The 24,323-nt window shown below is 42.8% G+C and overlaps 1 protein-coding gene across 1 annotated transcript; it reads right to left on the bottom strand.

Moving 5' to 3' along the window:
* Positions 1–544: 544 nt before the first annotated feature.
* On the bottom strand, positions 545–24,115 carry Nemp1 (nuclear envelope integral membrane protein 1). Its single transcript, XM_021658235.2, has 9 exons — positions 23,961–24,115; positions 14,456–14,577; positions 13,362–13,581; positions 12,313–12,385; positions 9,382–9,475; positions 8,843–8,957; positions 6,981–7,206; positions 6,034–6,207; positions 545–5,347 (listed from the first exon to the last, which is right to left on the bottom strand). The coding sequence occupies exons 1-9, from the start codon at positions 24,082–24,084 to the stop codon at positions 5,182–5,184; spliced, it is 1,314 nt and encodes a 437-aa protein (XP_021513910.1). The 5' UTR covers positions 24,085–24,115; the 3' UTR covers positions 545–5,181.
* Between the last annotated feature and the right edge of the window lie 208 nt (positions 24,116–24,323).

The raw sequence follows: 24,323 nt of genomic DNA on the forward strand, positions 1-24,323 counted from the left end.
TTCTGATAGCTGAGGGCAGCCATCTGATCACACCAATTCACTCAACAAGCCTCCCAGACACAGCCACTTTTAAAAGATTTTATAATTTAATACACTTGGTGTGGTGGCTCATGCCTGTCATCCCAGCACTCCAGAGGTTGGGATAGGAAAATAAGGAGTGCAAAGTCAACCTGGGCTATATGAGACACTGCCTCAAACCTCCTAGACTCCAAAACAGTAACCCAAAATATTCTCAGGATGGGGAGGTGTGGTTAAGAAGGAAAAAGGAAATACATATGAAACTGATGTAATTAATTATCAATTACCTGAAAGTATGTGAGTCAAACAAAAATGAACATTCTTTAAGAGACTCAGTGGGTAAGAGCGCCTGCTGCCAAGCCTGATGACCTGAATTGGATCCCTGGAATCCACACGGTAAAAAGATAAAACAAAGTCACACAAGTTGTCCTCTGATGCCCACGTGTGTGCCACAGCATGAGCACACTCACACACGAAAGCACATACACAAAAAATTAAAATACTTTAATTTTAAAAAATGACTATGTACAAAGTGTATAAAACTTTATTAAAATTAGGATTATTTACAAGCCATAATAAAAATTAAAAAAAAATACACAGCATCAGTTTTTCTTACAGAAATGTGTAAGACTCATGGCAAATAACCATCCCTGAAAACTTTGTTCTTCCTGAACATTCCTTAACATTTATTACGTATTCATGACAACTATTTTATCTAAATAACACTAAGGCATTACCCACAGGCTAAAACTTACCTAGTAGTTTCTTAGCCCTGTTACTTCAGCATCAATCCTATAGGCATGGAAACTGTTGCCACTGCAAGTTGATAGGCTGTAAGGTTCACATTCGGGGCAATCTGTCCTGACAGTGATGCTCACGCTGCCCACAAGCTCAAATCAACAGTGATGCTCACGCTGCCCACAAGTTCAAACAAGTGACTTCACCATTTTCAAGTTATCACCAAGAGCATGAAAGAGGAAGCTGGGCATGGTGGCTCACGCCTGCAATCCCAGCACTCAGCAGGCCAAGACAAGGCTGCCTTGAGTTTGAGGGTAGCCTGGGCTATATAGTGGCACCCTGTCTAAACAATACCAGGCCCCGAAAAAAAAAAGTATAAAAGAAAAATGACACAGTTGTGTGATTTCCGTGACCACGTCTGTCCCTGCTGAGGTTAAAGGACTAACAGTGACATTCACATGCTTTGTTCAGTCCCCATGGCTTCTAGGTCCTGCCATGTAAGGCACTTAACACTCTTTGCCTTCCTGTTTTGAGACTGGGTCTCCATTGTTGCCCCTGCCAATTTCAAATGTGCAGACTCAAGTGATCCTGTCACTTCAACCTTCCAAGTTCAGGCACATACTACCATGCCGGACTTTCAAAGCACCTTTTCAAGGTAGTAACCACAGGGACTGCAACAGCAACAGAATCCATAGTTACCTCACTAAGACACCACAAAAATTGCCGAAGTTCTCCCCAAAGAAATACTTTCTGCTATGTGAATACAAGCAAAGGAATTAGGCATACTTGTGTGCATCGGCTCCTCTGTGTGTTTACTCTTTGGTTTCAGTGCCTAGCTAAGGCAAAAAGCTTAGTAAATCTGCCCCACTGTCCTCCCTTGCGTTCAGAAAAAATTCTTAGCATTCAAATACAGACAATATGCTAGACCTGAGAAAGAGGACTACTAGAAGGGCACTTAGTTTTCTGTTCTCATACTTCAACTTTTACCATTCAGTTCATAGTTATCAGGACACTGCTAGGGACCATATTAACACGGGAGTCCATCTCAGCTCATCTTTTACCCCCCTAGAAATAGTAAGGACAATTATGCAACCCATGCCCAAACCCTTCATGGGTATCCAGGCCTGTGAGGATTCTCTGGCCGACTTGGGTAACCCACACCAAGTAGAGTAAGCTAAAGGAAGTACAGCTGATTAATAGCGGGCTATGCCCTAGAATGGGAGGTTATATGCTTAGAGTGCAACAGTGGGACTCAAAGAACCATCACCAGCAAAGCACCACCGTTGACGTAAGAATGTGGGTGGGAAACTAGCTCTTATCAAAGCTGCTAACTTTTTCTTGGCTTTGGTCACTGTGTTCTCATGAGGAAAGAGAACTGTCAAGTTTTATGCCAGTTGCCTCTTGTGTTCCCATCAAAGGGAATCATGTTCCATAAACTCAGGTCAGACCAATTAGATGTAATCGATTTCCAATACTAATGAGACCCTGAGCCCTGGAACCAATTTAGGGCTTGATGGTTGCTGAGCAAGACGCTGACACGGCAAAAGACAGGGCTCCAGTGTCCAGCTCACTCCAGTTCCTCCCTTCAATCATAGGTGAGACGAGCCGAAGGGATGAGACTGAGCTGAGTCAAGCAGTATCGGAGCACACAGAGGCTCAGAAATACCCAGGAGAGCCGCACAGGCAGCCAGGTCAAGGATACACAGCATTCAAAAGAGGCCCCGTCCTTCATGCCTGAGAGCAGCGATCACAGCACTCAGTTCTCCAACTACCAGGGGGCGGGTAAGAAGATGAGCTTGCTTTACTCACCCCAAATTCAAATACAGTTTTAAAACTGGCCTTGAAATGAAATCTATATTTCACAGGGAGTTAACCACACAGAAGAGAGAAATCATTCACAGTGATTTCTCATTAAAATAAAAATATAAGTCAGATGCCTCCTCCGTTTGGAGGAGTGATCTGGGGAAAGGCACCAAGGTCTCCCAAGAACTAACACCACTTGTACAGCTGAATTCTTTTTCACATTAAAATATATTAGGTAAAACATAATTTCTAAAGAGAAGACTCCAAAATAGTGCATTCTGGAGGCCTTTGTTGTTAGCAATGGGCTTTGTTTCTGTGACGCCAGGAGCGAACCCAGCCCTGTGCCTGTGCAACGAGCACTAAACCTAAGCTGTGTCCCCACCCTTCAAATGCTTTAACAGTTCTTTGAAAAGGGACAATTTTTACCATATTCATAATTCACAAAGATAAAAATGTTCCTTACTATTGTATTCTACAGCTTTAACTTATAGCATCTGCTCAAATAATGCTCATTTTTCCATTTCTCCTGATTACTTTCTACCAACTGAGGTAGTTGTCACTTTAGGACAATTTAAGGCTATGGGGAACATTGGTTGAAATACCTAACTGGTCACCTGGAGCAGCGTCTCAGCTGACATTTTGGATGCTAGCAGTAGAGCCCAGGATCTTTCAAAATCACATGCTGACAGCAGGTCTGAAGACGCCATATGAGCGTCCTCAAAATACCACCTTCCTCGTCAATGATCCTAAGACAGTGAGTCTGAGGCTGTACACCCACGTGAGCAAGCGCCTACCTCCCTGGCTGAAGGCATTAAAAGCTACACACTTCTTCCAATGTGATGGTGAAGATCACAATGAAAGAACCAAGCAAACGGCAGAACCTTGAGTCTGCTCCCTCATAAATGATATTGCCAGCTCCTACAGGTATCTGCACGGCAAAGGGTTCTGAAGCTAACATCACTGAGCAAGAGGCACTGTATCTCTGCAGAAATGGAACTGTAAGTATAGTAAATTCTGGGGGATCGCATCTAATGCAGACAGCTGAATGAACATCAGAGACGGGAAGCACACCTCAGGGTCTAGTCTCTGCCGTGGGAAGTGTGACAGCTACATAACTGAAATCATATAAAAAGAAACCTAATAGATCTGGGAGCATGCAGGTGCTAACAAAGGCTAAATGGGCAGAACAGGCATATAAAAGGTGACAAGGGACAAGGAGGTAAGATTGGTTTGGTTTTGTTGTGGCTAATGATCCAACCAGGGCCTCTTGTGCTGACCCAATAATGTCCTACCACTGAGCTAGCTACATATCCTCAGCCCTGGGGGGGGGGGGGGGGCGAGGGGCGGTAAACAAGACCTCTCTGCCCAGTTATAATGGAGGAAGGCAAAGGGAATACATATACATATATGTGAAACAACACAAGAAATTTGGCATGCCAGCCAGTGGTGGCACACACCTTTAGTCACTCGGGAGGCAGAGGCAGGTGGATAACGTCTATGAATTTGAGGACAGCCTGGTCTACTAGGTAAGTTCTAGGACAGTCAGGGCTACACAGAGAAACCATGTCTCAAAAAAATGAAAAAGAAGAAAAAAAAAACAAGGTTGGTACAGCAGCAAAGGCATAAAATTCTAGCACAGAAAGGCTGAGTTAAAGGACCAGACTAAGACACAGCAAGACCCAGAGCCAGAAAGGAAAAGTAAAAACAAAACTGTTAAATGCAAAGGGAATCCAGTGTTAGAAAAGAAAAGGGAAAGAGTAAAGGAGGCAAAGAGGAAAATGAATCAACTTCTGAACTGTATATACTCCACAAATAAGGAGCAGATCCTTCCTGAGTTGGAGAAATGAGTGGTGAGAAACGTCAGGAGAGAAGCACCAATGTTGACAGAATAAGAAGCTTGGGAAGCCGAACCTACAGAAGGGCCAGCAAACATTTCTAAATGGAGCAAGCTCAGAATTTCAGAGTTGTGAGAATCCAAGGATCAACAACAACAGCTCTAGGGGTTCTCATGGAATATCTATACCAATAAATATCTGGGGTCAGTGGGGTTTTGTACTCTGGAGAACGTATTGGTTCTAGAACACGGATTTGTTGCATTAAAAAAAATACATGTGCCTAAAAGAACAAGACAGGCAACAATCTTTTTTCTTCAATAGTTAAATCAAGGATTGTTATAAGGATCCACTGAAATAGAAGCAGAATTAAAAATGGCTCAGACTCTCTTTAGAAGGTGCAGCCTCCGTCTGAACCCATCACTGCACTTAATACTCATTTTTGAGGGTTTGTCACAGTGACAATGTTGCCAGAAGTCAGTGAACTTTCAAACAGGAGCTACCATGTCATGCTGGCCATGGCCAACCAACCTCTTCAGGCACAGAAAGTACAGCAAGCATTCAATTGCCGGAAGCAAGCTACCACAGCACTCACTATCCTCCAGTCTTCCTCAGGGATCCCTTGGAGACCATCAGAAGTCCTGCAGGAGGATAGCCCACTCAGCCGCTCATTGAGTAGGACCCCTGTGCCCTCTCCAGGCTGTTACAAAGGCCTGGGAGAACTGCATAGCACTTACAACATAGATCATCAAGGCACCATGTCCATCTACACAAAATAACCAGCTGCCACCTAAGTCAGGAAGCTGTTCTGTGTGACAGTAGGGTACTCTGAGCTCTCCTCCTCTGAGGACAGCTCCTCATCCTGGGCAATTATACTCCCTAATCCATACTCCTGCTCGTGAACAGAAACTTCATTTGGCGTGAGGTGAAAAGAACCTTCCACAAAGTCGGCGAATCTGCAAAAGAGAGGGATGCTCATCAGGAAGCTGCCTGTCCTTCCCAAACAGCTTCCAAAGTAAGAACTGTCTGAAAGGCTCCGCATGCTTGCAGTTCAAATTATACTGCATCTGACTGCAATTCCTGCCCTTACTTTGGCAGATAGATACACTGAAGCAAGAACTAGGCAGGAAACAGGAATGGGATCAGAGGCCAACATCCCTGGCACTCTCACCCTGCCTGACAATTACCACCCTGTCCTTTTCAGTTATGAAGTGCTAAGGTTCCTTGAGTCACTGTATTCCTGATAAGAGAGGATGAAAGTATTACAGTTCTTTGCACTTATGGCCCTATAAACTTTATGTTATCATGATTCCAAATTGAAACTTCACAGATTCTTTGGTACAACTATTCCCAACCAAAAAGAGGGGAGGGCAAACTCAGACATCCATGTCAAACTTTCAAGGACCTCACTCAAACCTGGAACTACAGTCTTCCTAAGTTAATGGTATAATCAAAACGAGGTAGCTGCCACGGGGAAACAGGAGATTGACACAGTGACACAGGTGACTTGTTCTTGACTACTCCTGGGTGAGCAGTAATCAAAGGGCAAAATATGACACATGTATCTGCAGGTATGATCTCCGTCAGAACTCAAGGTCATTAACTGTCCATAAATACTTGGCTTATCAGGCCAAGAGTTTACCTTTTTGGAGACTGAATTCGAGATATGGTCTTCCAGGCAGAGCACTCTGGACTGTTACAAAACTCTCGGAGTTCCTGTAAAGCCTTTTGGGTCTCTACCTCTCCTTGTATCCGATATTCTTCTTCTGTCAGGAGGCGAGGGGGGACAGGCTTTTCTGCTGCCTTGCACATCCTTCTGTGCTCAGCAAAATAACATCATGAGTCATTAATCATATCCAAGCCCTTCCTTACTGCACTTGTTTCAGGAGAGCAACCACACAGCAGACAGACTAAGCATTCGAGTCACTACCCCACCTTTCTTCCATGGACACCTTTCATTAGAGTGTACTCCTGACATACCCAACTAGAAGTGAAAAACCAGAGTAGTCAAACTCACTTATTTTCCAATAAATGACCAACAAAATATTTATTTTCCAATAAGTGGAAAAACAACAACAAAATGATGTTATAATGTCGTGGTTCGTGACTCAAGTTCCCCAGACTGAAGATACTGTTTTGATTATCTGCAAGGGAACAGCCACTGACAACCTCAGAATCCAGGACCATTCCTTATTTACTTTTGCAAGAATAACATGTGTGAATTACATCTTAAAATAAGATCACGATTTTTGGAGCAATCTGACAATCAGTATGAAATGACCTGAAACTGGAACCTGAGGCCTGTGGTACAAACAAACCCTCATATAATTTGCACCACCCAGTGGTAGCAGGAACACATGACACTTTACTAGATGCTTTTATTTTATAAAAAAGAAAGAAAGAAAAAGAACGAACGAACGAATCAAAGAAAGAAAGAAAAAAGAAATATACTCAACTGAAAAAGGAACAAGGGTGGAAACAGCAGTGATTCCTTACTTACAAAGGTTCCCAAGAAAAGCTCTATATCCTTTTGCTGCAGAGTGAATCCCATGTCTCACATCAACACAAGCCACACTGCCTTTTAGTCACCTGTAGGTGATGTACAGCCAGTGAATAGGGTACTCCAGGTTCTTAGTACACAGCGCAACGATGATGAGAGCAAAGGCAGTATGTGGCATCTGGATGCTGGAATACATGAAGCCCAGGCCCGCCAGCTGCAACGTCCAGGTCAGCAGGTTGATACTCCGTTCATTCTCCAAGGGCCCGTACTTGTAGCACACTGCAAAACTCATGAATCCAACTGTGAGGATGTAGCCTGTAAGAAGTATCAGAAGACGGCCCTTTTCAACCACTGTGTAGAAAGCAGTGGTAACTTCACTAGATGGCATCTACTGAACCGCAAAATTAGACAACATCTGTACTCAATTATTTACCTATTTTGAATTCTCAGGAAATGAGTTTTATTCACTGTTTTTTACATACATACATACATACATGTATCATTCTTATTCTTTTTGTCAGAAATTTATTTACCTCAATTAACAAAGGGGTTGAAGATATGGCTCATAGGTTAAGAGTACTCAGGACTCTCCCAGAGGACCCAAGTTCAGTTCCAAGCAACCACATGGGCCGCTCATAACCACTTCTTAACTCCAGCTCCAGTGGAGCTGACTCTACAGGACCAGCATCCGAGTGCACACACCCACACATACATAGAAATACTACTAAATCTGTTGTTGGTTTTGGCTATTTAGTTTTGCAGTGGCGGCTGTTTTTCGAGACAGGGTTTCTTTTGGTAGCCCTAGCTGCCCTCTGCTTTCCAAGTGCTAATGCTGAAGACCTGGTGTGTGCCTGCCTTTGCCTCCCCAGTGCTGCGGCTGAAGGCCTGGTGTGTGCCTGCCTTTGCCTCCCCAGTGCTGCGGCTGAAGACCTGGTGTGTGCCTGCCTTTGCCTCCCCAGTGCTGCGGCTGAAGGCCTGGTGTGTGCCTGCCTCTGCTTCCCCAGTGCTGCGGCTGAAGGCCTGGTGTGTGCCTGCCTTTGCCTCCCCAGTGCTGCGGCTGAAGACCTGGTGTGCTACTGAAACTAAATCACTTTTAAAAGCCACATGTTGGACATTTCCAAAGTCCATGTTAATCCCAAAATATAGATATCCATATTAATGTTCTCAGATAATAAACTGAATTTCTATCTGTGTGACCAAAGGATTACTACTGTATACAAGATTCATTGCAGTTTGATATCTTAAGGTCCCAAAGCATATTTAAATTAACACTAATAAAGCCAATTTAAGTTTTTAAATTTTGCATATTATAAAAATAAATACCAGCAAATTAAAGCTTCATCTTTTTTTAAATTTTTTATTTAACTTTTATTAATTATACTTTATTCATTTTGTATCCCCCCCATAAGCCCCTCCCTCCTCCCCTCCCAATCCCACCCTCCTTCCCCTTTCTGCATGCATGCCCCTCCCCAAGTCCACTGATAGGGGAGGTTCTCCTCTCCTTCCTTCTGATCTTAATCTATCAGATCACATCAGAAGTGGCTGCATTGTCATCTTCTGTGGTAAGGCTGCTCCCCCCTCAGGGGGGGGTGATCAGTGAGCAGGCCAATCAGATTATGTCAGAGGCAGTCCCTGTTCCCATTACTATGTAACCCACTTGGACACTGAACTGCCATAGGCTACATCTGTGCAGGGGTTCTAGGTTATCTCCATGAATAGTCCTTGGTTGGAGTATGAGTCTCTGGGATAAAGCTTCATCTTTATCAACAGCACATGAGTTCAAAAGATGTTAAGGAGACAGTGGTATCAGAAATAAGTAGAAAATTGTAATTTCTACAAGTTAATCAAATGGTATTAGCTACCAACTCCTTGTTAGCAGGCAACATCTTCTCACAGTCAAATAACCAAACAATCTATAGTCACAAAGGAAAGCCAAGCCAATAATACTTACTTAGAAGATAATGCCAATAGCACCTCCATATCTCTTGTAAATTCTTAAAAACTAACTGAATGAGGTACAGAGAAAAGGACCAGCCTCCTACCAGGATGACATAAATGGGACTTCTCTAGACAAAGTAGAAATGAAAGCAAAAGTTACAAGGCTTTTATAAGAGAAGAAAATGGGACAATTTTTCTTACAACTCTACCTACTCAAAATGCATAAAAACATATCTCTTAAAAACATGTGCTTTCTACCTAAAAGGTTGAGCACCAGGCAGATAGATGCTAAGTAACTCAAAGCCTAACTGCGCAATTAGAAACAGAGAGCGGCTCTCAGTTCCCACCGAGCACACGATTCTAAATAAAGAGTCTGTATGTAATCAGGCTTTTAGTATTATCATATAAGTGCTTTTCAGAATACAAAAAACCAGGATGGATGCTGACTCAGCAGCTATCAATGCAAATGTTCTGTGTCCTAAGACTACCCAAGAAGACAATGCCACCCTCCAGCTTTCTAAGCTAAACACTAGAAGGAATCTGACTACTTACCTTGGGCATAAACTTGGAGAGCATAAAAATGATGATTAAGAGAGAGGCCACAATCCCCACGCTCATCCCAGTGGAATAGTAGAAAATCTGACTCCTGCAGAGAGAATATTCTTCTTGACTATGTAATAACATAAGTTATACAGAGCACTGATGAAATCACATCTCTCTAGTTAAACTGTCAAGCTTAGAAGAGGATCCACCCTATTCAAGGCTGAGGAAATGTAGACCAATGTGCAGTTGATATATTAAGAAGGTAGTATCAGTGAGAACCTCTCAAATCTCACTCCATGTCCATGCTCTCCAAATCCCAGCATGGAATAGACACAGAGCATAGAAATCAAGCCAGAGCTGACTGGAGCTTGCTTCCTGCTGGGTGGCTTCACAGCGCCCGAATGGACTATGCAGGATGCTGGGGGAAAACTCTCAGTAACAGACTCACTCAGCTGTGGACCCCATGTGCAGCACAGTTCTGACAGGCCACACAAGATGAGCACACTGCAGAAGCGCACTGGAATCTTCTTCAAGAGTAACCAGTCACTTTAGGACTGGATCTGATGCCATTGCACAGGAGAGAATTCATATCTGGTGAGCAATCCCATCAAAAGCCCATGGCTGGAAAACCTATGGAGCCAAGTGGAGGGCTACTGCTCTTCTTTTGCTAAAGGAACACAGCATGCCCATCAAATCACCTCCTCTGCTCTGACAAGATTCTTTTCGCAGTGGTCAGGGATGACTGCAGAGATTCATAACTGGTCAAAGCACCAAGAATAAATGACTTTTGAATGGGGTAACTGTATCAGCCCCTCTAAGGCTTAGGAACATTATGGAAGGGGGGTTCAAAGAGTGCAAGAGCTGAAAGGAGGAGAAGAGTGGTGGGAACCTAAGTGCCAGGCATGGCATACATACTGCTCTTATTTTTATAGTTCAGTTTTTTGAGGCAGTTTTATGTAGTCCTTGCTGACCTGGAACTCATGCACATCTGGATGGCCTCAAACTCAGAGATTCCCCGACCTCTCATGAGCCACTGCACCCCCACAACCCACCAAAAACTTGTACAGTTAGTTACTGGGTTATGGGAGAGGGAAACATGGTTTCAGTGGTGCAACCTGTGGCTGTAAACCTTCATCCATGTTGTGAAAACAATCCTAGGGAAACTCAATGTCATACATATACATAACAACAACCAACCAACCCATGAAGTCCGTTTTGTGTTGGCCAATTACTCCTGGGTGTGAAAACTGCCCTGGAGTGTGGCTGATGGACCCAATGACCCTCCCTTGAAGAAAGTGATTTTCCCTTTCCAGCAGAAATCAATTGCAAATAGTTCTTTTTTTTTTTTATTTCTTTAGTTTTATTTTATGTACATTGGTATTTGACTGCATGTGAGGATGTCGGGTCCTCTAGAACAGGAATTACAGACAGTTGTGAGCTGCTATGTGGGTGCTGGAAATTGAACTCAGGTCCTCTGGAAAAGCAGTCAGTGCTCTTAAGTGCTAAGCCATCTCGCCAGCCCCTGCAAATAGTTTCCTGGTTAAAGGTGGAACTTTGCGCCTATTCCCCCTTCTTCATGCTGTGATTTTGACTGGTTTGCACTTGTGTGTGACTTGTTAATATAGCCATAGTCTCTGAGTTCATTGGTGCGTCATTCACTACCTCTGGCTCTTACAATTGCACCTCTTCTTCTACACACATCCCTGAGCCTTGAGGGGAGGGAGGGACTAGATAGAGACAGCCTACCTAAGGATGAGCCCAAAGTCTTTCACTTTTCTGTGTTGCTCTCTGTATTAATTACCATATGCTGCAAGAAGCAGCTTCTCTGATAAGGTTGAGTGAGGCACTGATCAGCACTTTGTCATTAGGAGTCATTTTCCTGCTATGTTCTTTTAGCAGAATAATTGTAGTAGGTTTTCCCTAGGCCTACGACTTATCTGGTCTCAGGTTCTTGGTTGCTTCAGCAGTACCAGGTAAGAATTTCATCTCAAGATTGGGCCTTTATACTAGTGCATGTCAGTTTTGACTATCATGCTAGTAGGTTTCTAAAAAAAAGGAAATGAACTGATGGTTGTCTCCTTATATCTAAACAGCATGAAACTCATCAACGTATAATTTGGTAGCAAATTCACTGTATAAATCCCTACACTAATGCTGGGCATGGTGGTACACACCTTAATCCCAGCACTCAAGGGGCAGAGAAGGCAGATCTCTGAGTTCAAGGCCACCTATGTGAAGCCAGAACAGCCAGCACTATTATACAGAGAAACCTTGTCTTGAAAAACCAATAAAAAACAAACAAACAAATAAATAAATCTCTACAGGAACATTACTTCTAACTTGGCAGTCAACTCTCTAGTACTAGGTAACTCAAATTAAACTAATGATGGAACTATCTAATAAGAAAGCACATTAATCAACAATCATATTCAAATCAGGGAGAAAAAAAAATCTATTTTTAAAATATTCCAGCAGGGCCAGAAAGATGACTCCGCTGTTTCACCTGCTTACTGCTCTTCCAAAGGAACTGAGTTCTGTCCTCAGCACCCATGACGGACAGCTCACAACTCCCTATAACTCCAGGTCCAGGGGACCCGATGTCCTCTTTTGGCTTCTGCAGGCACCACATGCACATGGACAGAGACATAAAGATACACATTAAAAAAATACTGGATATGGTGGCCACACCTTTAATCCCATCACTTGGGAGGCAGAGGCAGATGGAGTTTGTGGCCAATCTGGCCTACATAATGAGTTCTAGGCCAGCTAGCACTACATAGTAAGATCCTGTCTCAAACAAACAAACAAACAAAATAAATATACACAAAATAAAAAAATAAGTCTTAAAAAACAAACAAAACAAAAAAGCATAGATCCCAGAAGAGGAGCTAGCAGTACTTAAAATTCTTATGATAAGAGTTTTATCAAGTTCACACGTACCTGCTCAACAAGTCTCCGCAAAAAAATAGCATAAGTCCAAGGAGGAAAACAAGAAAGAGTTTGGGGTCAAATCCTGAAATAAATAAAATGTTTGCTTAAAAGAAGAAGACTCAGTTAAAGTTATTATAAAAGGTAATATTGGTATTATTGATCGGCTAAAGCAAAGCAAGCAGCCAACTAAATAGCAGTGTAGATACCACACAAACTCTGGGCACCAAACATAATTAGGTTTCTGTCTAATCTGTATTCTCTTGAATATCTTATTTCTATTTTGGCTTCCTCTACTAAGGATTTTTTTTTTTAATGCTGAACTAAATTAGACATGATACCATCATAGCTTCATACAGTTGCTCAAAAAGGAGTCTCTGCATTTTGGTTTCAGGGAATTTCAGAGATAGGCCTAGAACTTTGGATGTAGTCCTTATGTCCTCTACCTAGCATTCTTCTTCCCCAACCACACCTCCGACTTTGCTTCACTATACAGCCCTGTGCTGAAAAAGTCTATCTGCCAAACATAGCTCACTCAGGACCAGGAAGCCCAAGCAGACCCCTTGGTGGCACACCAGATCATCCCGTGGCTTTTATATCCAAAAGAAAAATCTTCTCCAAGGACCAGTCAATAAGCCTTAAACTACAGGGGTCTTCATCTTTAATTATGACTCCACAAGTACTCTTTTGTGAGTCACTGATTTTACTGTTCAGCTTTCCTGTCTTCAAATACAGGCCTGAACATAGCAGCACAACTACCTTTGTCAAGAAGTCTCCAGAAGGCATGAATACAACTGACTGACTCCAGTAGCACTGACCATATTAACTTAGGGCCCGCCCAATTCTAGGCAACGAGTTACAGAGGAAGACTTTTAATGCTAGGTCTTAAAAGTTTTAGGTGGGGTGGAGACTCCCTAAACTGTCAAGGGCCATGATATAGTCTAGATTATAATCAAAACCTGCACAATCCTGGGCTGACTTCCCTGTCTTACTAATTTTACCCTCCAAAGCTTTGTCCCATCTCACTAGAGAATCCACCAGAAAACAGAGGTGAGACTTACTCCGGGTCACAATGACACTGTATTTGGTGTCCTTCTCTATAATCTCAACTTTGAGGCAGGTTTTTGTGCTGTACAGACCCACGTTAACATAGGTGTCATTCAACTTCTCTTTTAAAAAAGAAGAAAAAAAGTTCCAGATACTAAACTGCTCTAGCTCCTTCAGCTTCTCCTCACTGTCCACCTGGGTGACTCGGACCAATTTGGAACTATTTACCCGGATCTGTAACATAAAGGAGAGTAGAATGAAAAAGTAGGAAATTTTCATAAACATGATTTTTAAAACCCTTACACAGCTAATGCGCCATGTGCCAGTTTCCCACAAAGCTTACCAGAAATGCACAGATGCAGCAGCAAAACATAATTTGGCAAATGATACTGCTCTGATAGAGGCAGCTGCTACAATTTCTTGTTAACATGGTCTGAATCTACTATTAAGCCAGGAGGGGGGAGGGAGTTTCCAAGCAGAAAGGATTATCAATACAGCTATTTATGAGATCATACAAAGCAAAGACCTGGAATATTAAGAAAATTGCCAGTCATACACAGCCCAGAAAACTGAAAATAAATGTTTCCCATAATGACTGGCTGGGAAGTTCAGTGCATTGTTACAAATCACTGATTATGGATAAATGTTGGTTATAATGTGCCCCAGATACAGTACGAATTTTCTATCAGAAAATGAAAAAGGAATTTTAAAAAGCTCACAGCCCCAGCTCTCATGTTGTTGATGTGAACAGCAAACACCCTCATCAGTGTCCACATTTATAGCAGCATCTTCAAAAGGCCAATTTTGTTCAATCACTATCACACCCAAAGACTTGCTTGCTGGGTGACTTAGCAGTGTTATGAAATAAAAGAGCCCAAAGTCATTCTACCCAGAGGAAACTTCTCTCACAGAATCAAAATAGAATGGGAAGCACAAGAAAAGAGTTTACATGCTGACATGCACACCAGATTCCAGCCCAAAGAAGGCACAAGACATTTCAAAGGGGGCATGAGCATGCAGACTACAGGAAGGAAGTTCACCTCAGAATCATAGTACCCTAAGCTGGTAGAGGGAGCTGAGACACCCTGGGGGAGGGGCTTCCCATTACCTGTATCCGTGTCCATATATCATGCCACTTTGGGATAAGTACGTTTTTATAACAGAATTGTTGACTGGAATTTTTATCAACTTGGGACTCCTGAAGCATGACCACATTTACATTAATTCCAGCTTTATGAAAAAAAGAAAAAGAAACAAGAAACAAGAATGAAGTATAACATAACAGAACAAGCTTACAACTATAACTCATTTTATAAAAAGAATTAAAACTACTACTTAAACTTGGGCTTAAAATATGAATCAGAAAAAAACAAAAAGACAAAAACCTGAAACAAGAGACAAAATAAGGCAGATTATCTCTGTCCAACTTGCATGTGTGCACACACTCACTCTCACATGTGTACTTGTTTAGGACTGACTACAGGATATCAAACATGCTAAACACATACCCTATCACTGAGCTACAACCTCAACATTTAATTGTCTAACTATTACAAATAGTTAACACTACACTAACACAGAATGAATAAAAGCTACTTTTTAAACTTTATTTTATGTGGATGTATGTTTTACGTGTGTGTGTGTGTGTGTGTGTGTGTGTGTCTGCTCATTATATGAGTACAGTGCCCAGAGGCCCTGGGAACCAAACCTGGGTCCTCTGCGAGAGCAGCCAGTACTCTTAGCTACTAAGCCATCTCGCTTGTCCTGTAAGAACTACTTTTCTGAACAGACTCTGCTGTCTGCTTCACTTAACCCTCCTAAACAATGCTGTGTGGTAGGCATTTTCATAATCTCCATTTTATATACTCATGCCCAAGGAAACTAATGCCAAGGAAACTGACACCCAAGGAAAATTCCCAGGGTCATACAGCTAGTCGGGAGTCCAACTCCCACCTTCAGCACACTCTTCCTGTCTGACGACAGGCAATTAAAGTAAGCTACAGGAACCCACCGCTTGTCTCCCCGTGCCCCTTTTCTCAGAAGGGTGGAGCTGGCAGTTTTGCTGGGGTTTCTCAAGAGCCCACTGAGCGGTTACTAAAGGACTGCAAGGCAGCTGTCTCGCTCCAGCCGCTTTAACAGCCAGTGATTATCCATCACTCCTCTGACTCAGACAGAAGACTCTGCCTCAACTTGTGTTCATTCTTAGTAACTAAAAATTTAAGAGAAACCACTCTCTGATATCTTCCTCCCTTCTTCAACACAGTTAAGTAACTTTTTCCTTTGTAGTATTAGAGATTAAACCCAGAACCTCTATTCTAACTATTTCTTCATTGAATTTCTATATTATGCAGAACATTTTAAAAAATATTTTGTTTTTACATTTATTTTTTGTGGGGATAAGGGAGGTATGAGTATGCATCTAAAGTATACAACTGAGGATCAGAGGACAACTTGATTCTTTCCTTCCAGCATGCTTGACAGCAGGAACTCTTTCCATCTAAGCCATCTTCAAAACCCTGTGAAAAAAACCTACTAAACAATCATAAATTATCAATTATTTATTATTTCTTGTTAATTATTAATTAAGAAATATAATTATCAGTGTGGTTTTTTTAGTATAAGGTAAATGAATTTAAATAAGAAAAAAAAATCTTGATCCAAATCCAAGTCAAAAATTATCCACACAAAAAAAGCATTAATGATCTGCGTGGTGGTGCATGCCTCTAATTCCAACACTCAAGAGGCAGAAGCAGGAGGATCTCTGAGTTTGAAGCCAGTATGGTCTACAGAGTGAGTATCAGGACAGCCAGAGCTACACAGAGAAACCTTGACTCAAAAGTAAGCCAAACAAAACAAAAAGCAAAAATGCTCATGAAGCTAACATACTTTTTAAAAGTAACTTCCTTATTAGGTTTTATTTACTTTGGTGGGGGTGGGGAGCCTGGCACAGCAAAAGTGTGGAGGCCAGAGGACAACTTTCAGAGTCATTTCTCTTGTGCCACCACATGAGTCTTAGGGATTGAATTCAGGTTCTTAGACTTGATAGATAAGCACCTGTACCCACCAAGCCATCCTTCCAGTCAAAACGATTTTAAAGTGAAACTAAGACTAATGTTTCTTTTCACTGATGAGGATCCAACCCAGGGCTTACTTTACAGGCAGGCACTATCCATCTGAAAGATGCCACTGGGCCCAGACTAAAGTAATATTTAGCTAGAAGCCTAAGTCACAGCAAAACATAGAAAACAAAGCTGTAATTCTCCACGGCCTTGGATTAGACAGTGGCTTCTGTGGTAGGATCCTAAAAGATATGGAAGCCAAGAAGAAATCTCTCAAGCAGATTGAGGAAACCATTGCTTCCTACCAGCACCAGAAAAGAAGAAAGGAGAGGGCAAGGGGAGAGGTGGAGTAAACTCATGGAGGAGCTACATCCCAGAACCCACGTAAATACGTCAGTGTGCGCACCATAATCTCAGCTCAGGGAAGTCTGAACAGGAGGGACCCAGAGGCACCCTGGCCAGCCAGCCTAACTTAACCGGTGAGTTCCAGGCCCATGAGAGACCCTAACTCAAAAGAGATGGGCAATGTCACTAAGAATGACACCTGAGGTGGCCCTCTAGGCTCCACATACACTCACACACGCACCCATACATACATATGCATGCATAAAACTTTACAGAAAGCAAAACTTTTCTAATGCAAAGATCACAAAGAACAAGAGAAGACTACCCCAGGAAACAGGAGGGCACATCTTCAACCATGCATCTCACAGTGAAACAACCATTACAATAACTCCCTTCTTTTGTTTTCCCCCCCTTTTTTGAGCCGGCCTCATTTGATCTACACTGGCCTCAAACTCACTGTGCAGCTGCAGATGACCCTGAATCCCTGAACCTTCTGCCTCTACCTCCCAAGAACTGGGATTACAGTCAATATGCTACCACCCCAGGCCAACCCAGGTCTTTAAATACATAAAAGATGTAAACTGACCTTTCTCCAAAGAAAACACACAGAGGTACACGAAAAGGAGGCTCAAATCATTAGAGAAATAGAAACCAAAGACACAACGAAATACTACTTCACACCTCCTAGAATGGCTACAGCCAAAAAAATGCTTGGGTGCCAGGCACAGGTGCCTTTAATCACAGCATTCAGAAGGTAGAAAGTGGACCTGTGAGTTGGAGGCCAGCTGAGTTCCATACAGCTACATAGTGAGACACCCCCCCACACACACACATATATAAGAGATTTGGCTCAGCAGGTAACAGTGAGTGATTGTCTTGCTGGTCTAATACCTGAGCTTGATCCCCGGAACAGGCTGCAAACTGTCCTGTCCACACACATTGCACACACCAGCACACACACACAAGATGGATACATTTTAAATTCTTTTTTAAGAAATTCAGTAGCATTAGGTTGGCTGGGAATATGGAGAAACTAGGACCCCATATACGGGTGACATAAATGTAAAATGATACAACTGCCTTTTGGTTGTTTTTCTGGAGAATAAAATAATACTTTAATAGTTCCTTGTACAATTCCAGAAAACTGAAAACATGTTCACACAAACACATGCGCTTGAATCTGGATAAAACCTATCAGAGCAGTATAACCACCAAAGAGTGAAAAACACCCAAAATGCTGTTCTACTAATGAGTACACAAACAAAATGTGTATATCCACACAATGGACTATGACTTAGCTCTAAGAGAAAACGAAGTATTACAAGGTGAAGCGGTTACAAGCATAGGCTGCTACTCCACAAGACTTGGTTTCAGTTTCCAGCATCCACACGACCAACAGCACACAACCATCTGTAAGCCCAGTTTCAGGGAATCAAGTGCCCTCTTCTGGCATCTTTGGGCACTAGGCATGCACAGGGTGCATAGACATGGAAACAGAATATCCATATAAATAAAATACAACAACAAGCTTTTTAAAAGAAATATGCTACAAAATGGATGAATTTTGAAAATATGAAAGAAGCAAAAGAAAAAAAAAGCCATAAGAAGAAAATGGCAATGTACACTTAGGATGGATTCATAAAACATCTGGAAGGAGCAAATGCAGTGACAGGAAATAGATTAGCAGATGCCAGGGATGGAGAGAAGATAGGAAACTAGGGACTGACTGATAAGGTTTACAGAGTTTCATTTTGGATTGACTAAAATATTCTGTAATTAGACAGTCACAATACCGGCACAACACTGTGAAAAATACTAAAATCCACCAAATAGCATATATAAATTAAAACTCTATTTTGAAAAAGCAGGTCTCGCATATGACATCAAAACAGAAAGGCTTTTAAAGTAGAGAGTACAAAAAAACAGGGGGGAGATGAAAAGAGAAGAAATGACAAGTCTTGTTTGAAAATACCATAAGGAAAATTAACTCAGTGGGCTAAAAAGAGCAACCTGGGGCTGGCGAGATGGCTCAGAGGTTGAGAGCACTGGCTACTCTTCCAGAGGTCCTGTGTTCAATTCCCAGCAACCATTTAGAGATCTGGTGCCCTCTTCTGGCCTGCAGGCATACACACAGGCAGAATACTATAAAAAATAAATCCCATTGAGTGGCTGGAAATAAATCCCTTAAAAAAAAAAATCCCATTGAGTGGCTGGAAAGATGACTCAGTGTTTAAGAGTGCTTGTTGCTCCTACCAGAAGATTTGAGTTCAATTCCTAGCACCCATGTGGGGCAGCTCACAACCGCTTTTAACTCTAGCCCCAGGGGATCCACCATCTTCTTCTGGCCTCTACGGAACCCTACATACATATGGCACTCACATAAATGTAAACTCAAGAAAAAAGCAAACTTAAAACTCTATTGATATTTATCTCCCTAACAAGTTCATATGTAAAAAATATATACGTACCCATAAATAGAAAAAATACTTACTTAGAAATACAGATCAAGACATTGTTTCCTTCGGAAGAGCAAAGAGCAGGCTAGAGAGGATAGCCAAGTCTATAAAGTGCTTTCTGTGCAAGCATGGAGACCTGGAACCCGTGTGGAAAAAGCCAGCCATGGTGGTGTACAACTGCAATTCCATGCTCTAGAGGCAGAGACAAGAGTGTCCTGGGGATTTACTGGCTAGCCAGTCTAGCCAATTTGGTGAGCTCCATGTTCAATGAGAAATTTGTCCCCAAAACTAAGGTGCAGAGAGACCGAAGACACCTGACGTCAGCTTCTGGCCTCCACATATGCATGTATACAGGCACGCACACGCATGCACAATGCCATTTATGTTGAGCATGGCAGTGCTCAGCTGGCATCCCAGCTCCTGAGAAACTGTTTCTCAGAAAGGAGAAAGGAAGTTCATCATAAGCACTTGGACAGCCTATGTCACAGTGAGTTTGAAACCAGCTTGAGCTACACAGCAAATCCTATCTCATATTATGTAAAACTTGAAAATAATGTATTTACAGATTCACTGAGGATGGGTTGGCATGGTGACATCCACCGTAATTCCAGCACTCAAGAACCAGAGGCAGTACTCATGGCAAAGCTGTATTCTTTCTCCAAATAAAGTGGAAATTTAAAAATAATATTTTAATTTACATTTTTAAAGAAACAGCTCCACAATTAACAATTAATTTAAAACCTAGTTTGTTTTTTAGCCAGGTGACAGTGGTATGCATCTTAATCTCAGCACTAGGGAGACAGAGGCAGGTGGAACTCTGCAAATTTGATGCAAGCCTGGTCTATAAAGGGAATTCCAGGACAGCCAGGGCTACACAGAAAAGGGAAGGAAGGAAGGAAGGAAGGAAGGAAGGAAGGAGGGAGGGAGGGAGGGAGGGAGGGAGGGAGGGAGGGAGGGAGGGAGGGAGGGGGAAAAAACCAAAAACAAAACAAACAAAAAAAAAAGTAGAGCAAGGAAAAAGCTGAGCAAACATTCAGGAACACTCTTAACTGCTAAGCAAAACCTCCAGCACCGCCTTCTAATTCTTAAATGCCCTCTACTCCTTTCTGTCCAGAAGTAAACCCATTCAAACTAAAAAGACTCTTTTACAACTAGCATCTTTCTAAGATTACATATTTTTAGGTTTAGTGTTGTATGTGTCCCTGCAAGCACATGCCACAGTGGTCCATGTGTGCATGTGTGCAGGCCCACAGGTGCCACAGCATGTGTGGAGGAAGTCAGAGAAGGAACTGGTTCTCTCCTGTCATGCAAGTCCCAGGGGTCAAACTCAGGTCCTCAGGCTTGGCACCTTATGCCCCGAGCCATTTAGCTGGGCCCAAAACTGCCATCTTTTCAGGCTCCAATCGATAATTTCAAATCTGTGACCACACAGATGGCCCTAGTTAAACTGAGTGAGCAGCTGAGTTTAAAAAAAAAAAAAAGATAGGAATGTGGTAAAGGACCCTGCAGGGGTCTGAGCAGAGCATGGGCTGAGCAGAGCTAAGGGCTGGCTGGGTGGGTAGCAGTGATCAGAGCAGGCTATGCACATGTATGAATTTGTCAAACAACAAATTTAATAAAAGCGTCCTAAGACCTAGCACCTTTAATCAGCAGGTTTTGTGAAGGATTATTAAATTACATGCTGGGACAAATAACTATTTGAAAAATGGAATCCATCCAGATCCTCATCTGGCACACGAAACACCAATGCAAATTATAAATTAAAAATAAAGAGGCAGGGCCACCTAGCAAGATCTGTTTGAAAAAGAAATAAATAAACTAGGCGTGGTAGTGCACACCTTTAATCCCAATGCTCAGGGAGGCAGAGGCAGGTGGATCTCTATATACACGTTGGATCCAGGACAGCAAGGGCTACACAGAAACTGTCTCAAAAAAATGAGCGAGAGAGAGAGCGAGAGAGAGAGAGAGAGAGAGAGAGAGAGGAGAAAGGGAAAAGAAAGAGAAAGAGAGAAAGAAAAAGAGAGATATATAAATAAATCTAAAACTGCAGTTCAATGGCAGAGCTCTAATATTGCATGTTTGAGGACCAAGGTTCAACTCCCAGCTCTGCTAAAAATATTAGTAAAATAAAAATATTTAAGACTTATCCTCCAAAATAAAAAAAGTATCAATTCAGCTTTACAGATCTCCTTTTATCTTATTATCATTGTGCATGTGTGTGCATATCCTGGCCTACATGCAGAGATAAGAGGACAACTTTAGGGAGTCATTTATCTCCTCCAATGACAGGTTTCCTGGACTCAACTCAGGTGACCAGATTTGTATGGTAATTCTTGTTTAACCCCAGAACCATCTCATTGGCCTGGAAATACCTTAAGTAAAAATCCAAATAATGAAACACATATAAATGACCATATATAAAATAAACGTAAAATAAAATAAAAGCAAATATAAAAATAAAACTTTTTTTAGAAAGGGGGCCAGGCACTGGAGCAATGGTTCAGTGGTTAGGAGCAATGGTTAGGAGCACTTGCAAAGGATCCCAGTTCATTCCCAAAACCATCTGTCTACCTTTAACTCTAGTTCCAGGGAATCTGACACCCTCTGCCGACCTTCTAGGCACCAACCACACATGTGGTGCAACTATATGCAGGCAAAATACTCACACATAAATAAATCCAATAAATTTTTTTTCTTTTTAATTTTTTTAAAGATTAATTTATTTTATTATGTATACAGTGTTCTGCCTGCAGGCCAGAAGATACCAGATCTCATAATAGATGGCTGTGTACCATCATGTGGTTACTGGGAACTCAGGACCTCTGGTAGAGCAAGCAGTGAGTGCTCTTAACCTCTGAGCCATCTCTCCAGCCCCAATAAAAAAAGTTTAAGGCTAGCATAGTGGTGCATGCCCTAGGGGAGGCAGAGAGGTGGATCTCTGTGAGTTCGAGGCCAGCCTGGTCTAAAAAGCAAGACCAGGACAGCCAAGGAAACCCTGTCTTGAAAAAAACAAAAAAATAAAAAATAAAAATATAAGGAGGGGAAAACAAGCTCTAAATTTTACTTTACAATTATATAAAAGTCCTTATAAGTAACAATCACAGATTAACAGTGCTGGGATGCAGCTGATTAGAGCTCATGCCTGGTGTGTATAAAGTCCTAGATTTGATATCTAGCACCATGAAAAAATAATTTTCTTACAAATTTAGAGCTAGGTATGGTGGCATATAGATGCACAAGCTTCTAACCCCAGCATATGGGAGGTAGAGACAGGAAGATGAAAAACTGAAAGTCTCTGATACAAGGGGGCAACCTGGACTATGAAATCCTGACTCAAAGAATGAAACCGTACAGCAGGCCCTGAATAAAGGGCATATTCACCGTCAAATATACAACCTGGAGCTAGGAGATGGTATCAGTACTTTTCAGACAGGGACCTGAGTACAGGTGCCCAGCACTCAAAAGCCAGGCACAGTGGCATGTACGAGGATCCCAGTGCAGAGACAGGATCCAGGGAGATGGCTGGCCCACAGTCTAGCCAACTCTCCAGCTCCAGCTCCACTAGGGGAACCTGTCTCCAAACCAGGATAGCCAGGGACTGAAACAGACACCAGATACCAGCCTCTGTCCTACACATACACACAAGGGCACGACTCCTCCTGAATGTGCTCAAACACAAGAATTACACACACACATGCAATAAACTGCAAGGGTTTTTGCCTGCTTTATACCAAACTGTATTAATACTTGCTAAATAGTGGGGCAGAAAGGGGCTTGAATGAGTTCAGAGCTGTTTATCTGTCTTCTTTCTCTGGGGTTGCTACTCCCTCCAGTGGAAGTTTGCAATCATTGCTTACTTTCCTATCCACTGTTAAGCAAAGGGTTTAAAAAATCAGTTTCTTTCAAAACTTTTTAATTTTTCTAGACTGGAGCACAAAATAAGTTTTTTATCCAGTCAAAAGTGGGTTGTTCAGTTGGCCAGAAAAGAGAGAAGGACCATCAGCTTTGAGTAGGACATCTTTCCTAAGTTTACTCATTCTTTCAAGCATATATTTATGCCTGAAATATGACATACTTCAGAGAGAAATGGTCCCCAGACTTCCTCCCATTTTACCCAGCAGCAGGTACAAAATGAATGTGCTGGAAAAATGACATCCTGGTCAAAGCTGATGGCTTCTACCTTTTCTGAGCAACTGAACTATAGTGATTCCAGAGCTGTTAGGGAGGAGGCTCTTTAAAAAAGGGCAGTGGTGGCACACGCCTTTAATCCTGGCACTCAGGAGGCAGATGCAGGTAGACCTCCGTGAGTTCAAGGTCAGCCTGGTCTAAAGAGCAAGTTCCAGCACAGCCAGGGCTACACAGCGAAACCCTGGAGAACGTATTCCTGATGTGTTTTTTTGTTTTGTTTTGTTTTTGTTTTTTTAGTAAACTGAATGAGTGCATTGTTTCCTTTCTCATGGCTTATTTCAGGGCGAAGTGGTCCCCAGACCTCCTCCGTTTTAACCAAGAAACTTAACCCAACAGCACCTCGCAACCCTGCAGCGTTTCCCACCAAGCACAGGTCTCCGTTCCCGAGACCGCTGAAGGCTCCGGACTCCGGCTCTCCGGGACCAGCCCCGGGGCGACCACTGACCCCTGAAGCGCCTCCCTCGGCATCCCTCCCGAGTAACGGGCCGCACCCTTGGGATGAACCCACTTTTCCAAAAACAACGCCCTCGCGCGCGGCCTTGGGCAGCTGCTGCCCTAGTGCTACCTGCGACGGAGACCACGCAGCCGGAGATGACAAGGAGCAGCCACGCGGCGCCACCGCCCCTGGCCCCCGTCCGGGGCCCGGGACCAACCGCCGACCGCACAGCCACTTTGATTCCTCCCGCCATGGTTGCCTCACACCACCTCCTCCTCGCCAGCCCCTCCTCTGCAACTGTCCCCGAACAGGCAGCGCCAACAGCCAATCAGCTGCGAGACCCGCCCCCACACTCCCGGGGAGCAGGCGGGGCTTCGCGCGCTCCCGCCTCCCGGCCCCTAGAAGCCACACCTCTTAACAACCCCAACCCCGCAGCCTCAACAGGAAAGTCCCACCCTTTTACCGGACCTGCTTCCGTCCCCGGTTTATTTA

Source organism: Meriones unguiculatus, chromosome 17 (genome assembly GCF_030254825.1).
Source record: "Meriones unguiculatus strain TT.TT164.6M chromosome 17, Bangor_MerUng_6.1, whole genome shotgun sequence".
Taxonomy (NCBI): domain Eukaryota; kingdom Metazoa; phylum Chordata; class Mammalia; order Rodentia; family Muridae; genus Meriones; species Meriones unguiculatus.